General features: G+C 45.5%; 1 protein-coding gene across 1 annotated transcript in view; it reads right to left on the bottom strand.

Moving 5' to 3' along the window:
- Window positions 1-9,690, bottom strand: part of MXI1 (MAX interactor 1, dimerization protein) — a 117,803-nt gene that overhangs the window by 87,344 nt on the left and 20,769 nt on the right. Inside the window, exon 4 of the mRNA XM_006161615.3 lies at window positions 8,010-8,142. Coding sequence (XP_006161677.1) covers window positions 8,010-8,142 — 133 coding nt within the window. The remainder of the gene's footprint in view (window positions 1-8,009; window positions 8,143-9,690) is intronic.

Genomic DNA, 9,690 nt, shown 5'->3' on the forward strand with positions numbered 1-9,690 from the left:
TTTTGTTCTAGGGCAGGGCCCTGCTCCCTACAGAAAAAAAAAAAAAAAAAAAAAAAAAAAAAACCTCTCCAAAAAAAAGAAAAACAAACAAACAAAAAAAGAATTATGTTACACTGAAGCACTGGTCTGCGTAGCAGTTTTAAAGATGATAGGTCTTGAGTTTTTTTCTGTTCATGAGGTAAAACAATGAAGAAGCTGAATATCAGGGCTTAAGGGATGCTCCCCAATGAGCCAGACAAGCCAGGTTCTCTAGTGGCAGGAACATCTTAGCAAGGCCGACTTTAGAAACTGAGCCAGAAAGCTGTAACCAAGACTTAAATAAACTCAAGTGTGTATTTAAAAAATAATTATATACTCTAGATCTCACCTTCCAATCATCGAAAGGCTCTCTAATGATAAAATTACTGGGATTTACAAGGTAAACTTGTAATACCCCATCATATCACGTACTTTCTCTCCTTTGTACTTTTGTGAAAGTCAGACGTGAAGGTTTAGGGAGAAAGGAAAATAGAAATATATAGTATTATGAATCAACTCAGCATAAATTCATACAAGAACACCTTTTGTTAGGAACATCACATTATACTTGAGAATATTAGGAAAAGCAGTCAACCGGCTTTACATCGTAAAGACGCTACAATAGCAGAGAAACGAATATCATTTTTTTTCTTTTTTTTGAGAGGTTTTTGCTATAGGGCGCATACACTCACCAGAAAGACAGAGACAGAGAGACAGAAAGCGAGAAATCCCCCCCCAGGGGGGATGGTCACACCGCAATCCCTTCTCCTCTATTCTCCTCTTGGGATCTTGGGCACGCACGCACGCACGCACATGCGCCCAGCGTGTTTTAAGCCACCGGGTCCGGGACGCGAACCGCGGTCGACTACGTGGGAGTCCAGCGACATAGCCATTACGCTAACTGCTACTCCCACACATATCATTTTATGACATGAAAAATATCAATGTTCAAGATATATAGTAGGAACACAGATAAGCTTTTGGGTTTTTTTTTGTTTTGTTTTTGTTATAGGGCACATCAGCTCATTAGAGACAAAAACAGAGAGAGGGAAAGTGAAAAAGCATTCCCCGGTGGGGATGATCATGTCACAGTCCCTTCTCCATTCTTCTCTCAGGATTTTGGGCACATCCACAAACATGCCCAGAGAGTTTTTCAAGTCACTGGGTCCAGGACTCAACCACACAGACAGCCATACCTAGCCGCCTTAACCTCCATACCATCTGCTGACCCAGATAGCTTTTAATCAGAAAAAAACAAAACATATAAAATCCAGTCTATTCCTTTCATTTTTCAGATGACAAATAAATGAAAGTTTTTATAAATCTTTTTATTTTATTATGTAACCAGTACAATAAAATCTCTATTAAATCCAATAGAAAGATGTAAGTAAATGAGAAGTTTACAATGTCCCTCTCACAAATGGACACACGTTATTTCTCAAATATCTTAGTCCTGGGATTTTTTTAATTTATTTTGGAGAGATTTTTGCTATAGGGCGCATACACTCACCAGAAAGACAGAGACAGAGAGACAGAAAGCGAGAAATCACTCCCCAGAGGGGATGGCCACGCTGCAATCCTTCATTCCCCTCTCGGGATCTTGGGCATGCACACACATGCACCTGGCGTGAGTTTAAACCATCGGGTCCAGGACTCAAACCGCGGTCGACTACATTGGACTCCAGCAACATAGCCATTACGCTAACTGCTGGTCCCAGGATTTTTTTTTTAAAGAGAGATTTTTTTTTGTCATAGGGCACATTCCCCCAGGAGAAAAAGAGAGACAAAAAGCAAGAAATCACCCCCCGCAGGGGAATGGCCACGCCTCAATCCCTTCTTCTCCATTCTCCTCTCAGGGATTTTGAGTATGCATGTGAGCATGTGTGCGCGCATACACACACACACACACACACACACACACACACACACCCAGCATGAGTTTGAAGCTGCTTAGACTCAAACTGCCGTCGCCTACGTGGGAGTCCAGCAATGTAACCATTACGCCATCTGCTGGTCCCAGTATCAGAATTTAATCTTTAATGTCCCTGCTTTCCTAAAGCAGAAATTTTTCTTTCTTTCTTTCTTTCTTTCTTTCTTTCTTTCTTTCTTTCTTTCTTTCTTTCTTTCTTTCTTTTTTTGGAGAGCTTTTTTGCTAGAGAGTGCATGCGCTCACCAGAAAGACAGAGAGACAGAAAGCAAGAAATCACCCCCCAGGGGGGATGGCCACGCCACAATCCCTTCTCCTCCAGTCTCCTCTGCAGATCTTGGGGACGCACGCACACGCACCCAACATGAGTTTTAAGCCACCAGGTCTGGGACTGAAACCGCCGTCGACTACATGGGAGTACAGTGACATAGCCATTATGCCAACTGCTGGTCTCAGAAATTTTAAATAAATGGCTAAGGAGAAACAATTTCTAGTGTTTCACTTACCAAACTAATTCTCTTTTATAGGCTCAGCTTAAACCTTGCATATGGGTGGGCCTTGGGATAGTATGTTCTAGAATCAATTTTGAAATTTTCCTTTCTTGCTATTTATATCCCCATGAAAAATTACCTTCTTTAAACTCAGGTGAGTCTAACAGACATGTATTCTCTGGTACTATAAGAATAACATGGCAAGCTCATAGTTTCTGGCATGCCGTGCTAAAACACAGTAATTAACACTGTGGTCTCATACATAACAGCGGAACCCTAACAGCAACACTAGCATGAGTGACAAACAGCACTTAGTCAATATCCCAAACCGAGCAAAGTGTAAGTCAACAGGTTATGAAGACTTTCTTATTGACAGCCTGTAATACATCTGTCAAAATCTAGACATTTACATCTTACAAGGATACCTCAAAATATTCATGGAAAAAATAGAATTAAAGTATAAGTTTACTTTGGTACATAAAAACAGGTTGAAATCCATGCATAGTTTTTCCATAATATGCATTTTCCATGAGCTTTTTGAAGATTCCCTCATATTTATGCTTCTATAATCTCTGAGTTGTTAGCAAAACTGTCACATCTGCAATGACGAGAGGTATACTGAATTACTAATAGTAAGTGATCTTAAAACTGCCAATATGTCAGTCCTAGAACTTCAAAGGAAGGGACCTTGTGAGTATCTAATCTATCCCTTCATTTTACATATGAAACAGTAAGGGACAGAGAGGAAATGTGATGAGATCATATACAGGTCGAGTATACTTTATATTATAAAAAAGCTTGGTATCAAAAGTGTTTGGGGGGACTAGCAGTTAGCGTAATGGCTATGTCACTGGACTCCCATGTAGTTGACCGCGGTTCGTGTCCTGGACCCGGTGGCTTAAAACTCACGCCGGGCGGGTGTGCGTGCGTGCCCAAGATCCCGAGAGGAGAATGGAGGAGAAGGGATTGCGGCGTGGCCATCCCCCCTGGGGGGGGGATTTCTCACTTTCTATCTCTCTGTCTCTCTCTCTGTCTGGCGAGCACACGCGCCCTATAGCAAAAAAAACTCTCAAAAAAAAAAAAGTGTTTTGGGTTTTGGATTTCAGCAGATCTTAAAAATACATGATGAGATATCTTGGAGGTGGGACCCAAGTCTAAAGACAAAATTCATCTATGTTTCATATATCCTTTTATATACATAGCCTTTGGTAATTAAAAAAAAATTTTTTTTTAATTGTCAGAAGCAATGTGTGCTCCCCAGAGAGATGGAGAAAGAGAAAGCACCTCCCAGAGGGGCTTGGTCACATTACAGTTACTTCCATTTCTCCAGCCTGTCAGAATCTGGGGCATACATAAACATGCACCGCACATACTTTTCAAGTTGCTGGATTCAAACTGTGGTCAGCCATGGGTGCTCTGGCTCCCCTTAGTCGCTGCATCATGACACTAGGCCCTGAAAGTAATTCTACACAGTATTTTTGCACTGTAGTATTTTAATCTATGGCTCATCTCGTAAGGTGTGGAGTTTTCCACTTGTAGTATCATGTGGGCGTTTGAAAATTTTCAGATTTTGGATTTCTGGATTAGGAATGCTCAATCTATACCTGATTTCTAGAAAACAGGAAAGACTTAAATTCTTATAGCATAACAGAACCCAGGTCTGTTTTACTATCTGGTACTCTTTCCTCGTCTCCAAGTTTTAAGGAAAACAATTTTCAATCTACATATGGGGGGCCACCAGATGGTTACATTGCTGGATTCCCACGCAGTCGACTCGACTTCGGTTGAGTCCTGAACCCAGCAGCTTCAAACTCGTGCCAGGCATGTGTGCGTGTGTGCCCAAGATTCCGAGAGGAGAATGGAAGAGGAGAAGGGACTGTAGTGTGGCCATCTCCTCTGGGGGGTGATTTTCTTGTTTTCTGTCTCTCTCTATCTCTCCAGCAAGAGCACGCACCCTATAGGAAAACCTCTCTTAAAAAAGAAATCTATACATGGATTGACAGATACATAAATTCCTGAGTAGGTCTTAATTCCCGATACCTTAACCAGAGAACTGTATGGGCAAGCAGATTTACAGTGTTTTAAAATTCTGTATATCACACTATATATTTCATCTCAAACATACCATACAACAATAAACCCTCTAGACCTACACACAAATATATAAATATAGCACATTAAGCTTAAAGCTAATTACTTTTATAATTAAAAAAATTAAGTTTAAAACATAAGGATAGTTTTAATGAAGAAAAAATAGCACTTTTTTTTTTCCTCTCTTTTTTATAGGTTTTTGCTATAGTGCATGTGCGCTCCCCAGAGAGACAGAGAGACAGAAATCACCCCCTGGGAGGATGGCCACGCCACAATCCCTTTTCTTCCACTCTCCTCTTGGGATCTTGGGCACGCACACACAGGTGCCCGGCGTGAGTTTAAGCCACCAGGTCCGGGATTTGAGCTACTACATAGAAGTCCAGGGACATAGCCATCACACCAACTGCTGGTCCCAGGAAACATGCACTTCTAAAAGTCAGTCTAGGAACTAAGGGTGAATTCTAGTTTTGCTTCAGTGATGCCTGAAATGCAGAGTGAGAAGATCCAACCTTATAAGTTCTAATGATAAAACTATAAAAACCTCAGGTTTTGTGTACCAGAGAAAACCTGTTCCCCCTCCAATATGTCTCCTGCAATGACTACCTAGCTGGAGTTCCCGCAAGCCTTCAGAGAAATATAGTTACCCAGGGATTAACCTGTCCCCCTCAAAATGAATGTTGATGATATAGACGCCCACATATCTCTAGACAAGGTGTTGAATATCAGGAATAAAGGTCTCATTTAATTTCCTCTATCAATGGAAAAGGCAACCTCTGCTGATCATCTTTGAAGAAAAGTCTTTTGAAAACTTACGAGATGAGTCCTTAGAATTCACCAGCTCCCTGGAACAAAAATACTGATAGGACAGCCGGATACTACCAAAAAAATTTTTTTTTCTTTTTGAGAGGTTTTCGCTATAGGGTGCGTGCGCTTGCCAGACAGACAGAGAGAGACATAGAGACAGAAAGCGAGAAATCACCCCCCAGGGGGGATGGTCACGCCGCAATCCCTTCTCCTCCATTCTCCTCCCGGGATCTTGGGCACGCACGCACACGTGCCCGGCGTGAGTTTTAAGCCACTGGGTCCGGACGCGAACCGCGAACCGCGGTCGACTACGTGGGAGTCCAGCAACATAGCCATTATGCTAACTGCTGGTTCCCCCCAAAATTTTTGAAAATGGAAGTCAGCTATGTCTGAGAGTACACCTAGACCAGCATATCCCAAAAGATCTGTGCTGCTTAACAGAGAAGCATCTTTTTACTTTTGCTGTGAGAGTTCCCTTACCGATCAATCTTATTCAATAAGAGGCAAAACTGGCACAGTATGAGCTTCCCCTTCTTTCTTAAACAAGCAGGTCATGCCCACTAACTTCCTACCCTACCTTGTCTTATTCTCTTAACTAAGCCCTTGCTTCTGTTTTCTATGCTGCCGGACCTACTGCGTCGCTGGGAAAACCATGACGCATTCTGTATAGAAAAACATGTCATGACTTTCCTGACAACTTCACATTTCAGGTTTTTAAAAATTCTACTGGGGCCAGCAGGTGACATGATGGTTCAAGTGCTAGACTCCCACATGGCTGACTGCGGTTAGAATTCCAGACCTGGCAGCTTGAAACTTATGCCAGGTGCGTGTGTATGAGTGCCAACATTACGAGAGGAGAGGGGAGGAGAGGGGAGGAGAGGGGACTGTGGCATGTCCAACCCCCCTGGGGGGGTGATTTCTCGCTTTCCCTCTCACTGTCTTTCTCTGTCTCTCTCTGGCAAGTACACATGCCCTATGGCAAAAACCTTTAAAAAAAATGCTTCTAGGACCATCCTATTCTTGGACGGAACAATAAAAGCTGGCCCAAGATTACTCTGACCAAGGACACAAGCTGCCAAGTTGCTGAGCTTCTGACCTCTCTGTCATGGACCTTCCCATCTTAACAATCCCAGCAAAAACTCCTTTGGCTGTCTTCAAAGATTCTATTACTTCCCCTCCATACAGAGCTAGGTTATGAGTCCTAGACGTTATCATTTTAAACGGTGCGAGTTCCTAGGACGGCGGTGAGGGAAGCCTACGAGGAGAAGCTCAGGTCAGCAGGGGCAGCACGTCCGCCTGGGTTTGCTCCCTCCCTCCAGTCCCCCTTTCTAACCTTCCCTTACTACCTGTTGGCAGTGCTGGTGTTGCTGCTCCCACTGCTGTGTTTCTGGGCCCGGCTCAGACAGCCGGATACTACCAAAAAAATTTTTTTTCTTTTTGAGAGGTTTTCGCTATAGGGCGCATGCACTCACCAGACAGACAGAGAGAGAAACATAAGACAGAAAGCGAGAAATCACCCCCCAGGGGGGATGGTCACGCCGCAATCCCTTCTCCTCCATTCTCCTCCCGGGATCTTGGGCATGCACACACACGCGCCCGGCGTGAGTTTTAAGCCACTGGGTCCGGACGCGAACCGCGAACCGCGGTCGACTACGTGGGAGTCCAGCAACATAGCCATTATGCTAACTGCTGGTTCCCCCCAAAATTTTTGAAAATGGAAGTCAGCTATGTCTGAGAGTACACCTAGACCAGCATATCCCAAAAGATCTGTGCTGCTTAACAGAGAAGCATCTTTTTACTTTTGCTGTGAGAGTTCCCTTACCGATCAATCTTATTCAATAAGAGGCAAAACTGGCACAGTATGAGCTTCCCCTTCTTTCTTAAACAAGCAGGTCATGCCCACTAACTTCCTACCCTACCTTGTCTTATTCTCTTAACTAAGCCCTTGCTTCTGTTTTCTATGCTGCCGGACCTACTGCGTCGCTGGGAAAACCATGACGCATTCTGTATAGAAAAACATGTCATGACTTTCCTGACAACTTCACATTTCAGGTTTTTAAAAATTCTACTGGGGCCAGCAGGTGACATGATGGTTCAAGTGCTAGACTCCCACATGGCTGACTGCGGTTAGAATTCCAGACCTGGCAGCTTGAAACTTATGCCAGGTGCGTGTGTATGAGTGCCAACATTACGGGAGGAGAGGGGAGGAGAGGGGACTGTGGCATGTCCAACCCCCCTGGGGGGGTGATTTCTCGCTTTCCCTTTCACTGTCTCTCTCTGTCTCTCTCTGGCAAGTACACATGCCCTATGGCAAAAACCTTTAAAAAAAATGCTTCTAGGACCATCCTATTCTTGGACGGAACAATAAAAGCTGGCCCAAGATTACTCTGACCAAGGACACAAGCTGCCAAGTTGCTGAGCTTCTGACCTCTCTGTCATGGACCTTCCCATCTTAACAATCCCAGCAAAAACTCCTTTGGCTGTCTTCAAAGATTCTATTACTTCCCCTCCATACAGAGCTAGGTTATGAGTCCTAGACGTTATCATTTTAAACGGTGCGAGTTCCTAGGACGGCGGTGAGGGAAGCCTACGAGGAGAAGCTCAGGTCAGCAGGGGCAGCACGTCCGCCTGGGTTTGCTCCCTCCCTCCAGTCCCCCTTTCTAACCTTCCCTTACTACCTGTTGGCAGTGCTGGTGTTGCTGCTCCCACTGCTGTGTTTCTGGGCCCGGCTCAACCTCCGTGGGGGCTTTGAGTGCTGCAGCCGGGGGCTCGGCATAGAGGGGAACGATGAGGCATAGCCATGTTCACACTCTGAAGAGAGCAAGAGAAAAAGATATGGTAAGAAAATAGATACCCAAATCCATGGACCCACAAATCTGAGGTCCTTGAAGTAAACAGGTTTTTGAAAGCAGAGAGGCAAAATATTTCCATTGTTCTGGGTTAGAAAATAAAAATCCCAGTCTTTGCCTGAACATCAACCCTGTGACATATACAGATCCAACCAAGCACCTTCTCCCTCCTTACCAAGACCCTTTTCTCCAAGCATCCTTTCTGACTTAAACACCCTCCTTTCTGAGACCAGTTACCATTCACCTCAATGACTTTACCTGCCTCTAAAATTTCCCTGCTCCTTTTATTTATTTTTTTTTTTTTTGGAGAGGTTTTCGCTTTAAGGCGCGTGCGCTCGCCAGACAGAGACAGACAGAGAGACAGAAAGCGAGAAATCACCCCCCAGGGGGGATGGCCACCTCTCGGGATCTTGGGCACACATGCACAGGCCCCAGCGTGAGTTTTAAGCCACCGGGTCCGGGACAGGAACCGTGGTCGACTACGTGGGAGTCCAGCGACATAGCCATTACTCCAACTGCTGTTTCCCATAAAATTTCCCTTCTCCAGTGTCTTTCTAAACTCTGCATTTTTCCATTCTTCAAATAATTCAATCATCTGGTCTTAGGAAGACATTTTCTATCCTGGTACAAGGATTCCCAGAGTTCCTGCTTTTCATATTCCTCTCTCTTTACATTTCCTTTGGTCCCCTAAAAACTCATATCCTTTTTTTTTTTTTTTAAGAGAGAGTTTTGTTTGTTTTTTGCTACAGGGTGGGATGCTGGCAGTGGCCACACCGCAATCCCTTCCGGTTCTCCGTTCTCCAGATTCTTTTTCTTTTTTTTCCTGGAGAGATTTTTGATATAGGGCGCATGTGCTCGCTGGACAGACAGAGAGACAGAGTGCGAGAAATCACTCCCATGGGGCAGGGCCAGGCCGCAGTCCCTTCTCTCCTCCATTCTCCTCTCAGGATCTTGGGCACGCATATGTGGCTGAGTTTTAAGCCGCCAGGTGGGACTCGAACTGTGGTCCACTATGTGGGAGCTCAGCGATGTAACCGTTACGTCATCTGCTAGCCCCTTCCTCTCAGGGCTTTGGAAGCTCCCAGTAAGCAGAGGAGCCCGGCCTTGAGTCTGAAGCCACTGGTCAGGACTCGAACTTCAGTCAGCTCCGTGGGAGTCCAGCCATTATGCCATCCGCTGGTCCCAAATGACCGATGTTGACACCCCTCACGAACTGGGCGGACCTCCTCCCCGCAGCACCCCTCCTGCCCACTCATCAGTGCGCCTGTCCCGTCAGGGTTCCGACCCAGCTCTGCACCCACACCGCGCGGCTCCTGCACGGCCTTAGCTCTCCCCCCATCTCTGTCCTGGGGGGAGCACCCCCTGGCCTCAGCGCCTGGTCCCACCCCTGTCCCCCTCGGCCACACCACCCTGCCTCTGTCTGAGCCCGGTGCAGCCCGGGTCCCAGCCCTCCCCTCCGCCACGCTTGCCCCCACGCAGGCAGGTGCACCCACCCACAGCGGGGGGGGGG

The sequence above is a fragment of the Tupaia chinensis genome, unplaced genomic scaffold (genome assembly GCF_000334495.1).
Source record: "Tupaia chinensis unplaced genomic scaffold, TupChi_1.0 Scaffold138666_1, whole genome shotgun sequence".
Taxonomy (NCBI): domain Eukaryota; kingdom Metazoa; phylum Chordata; class Mammalia; order Scandentia; family Tupaiidae; genus Tupaia; species Tupaia belangeri.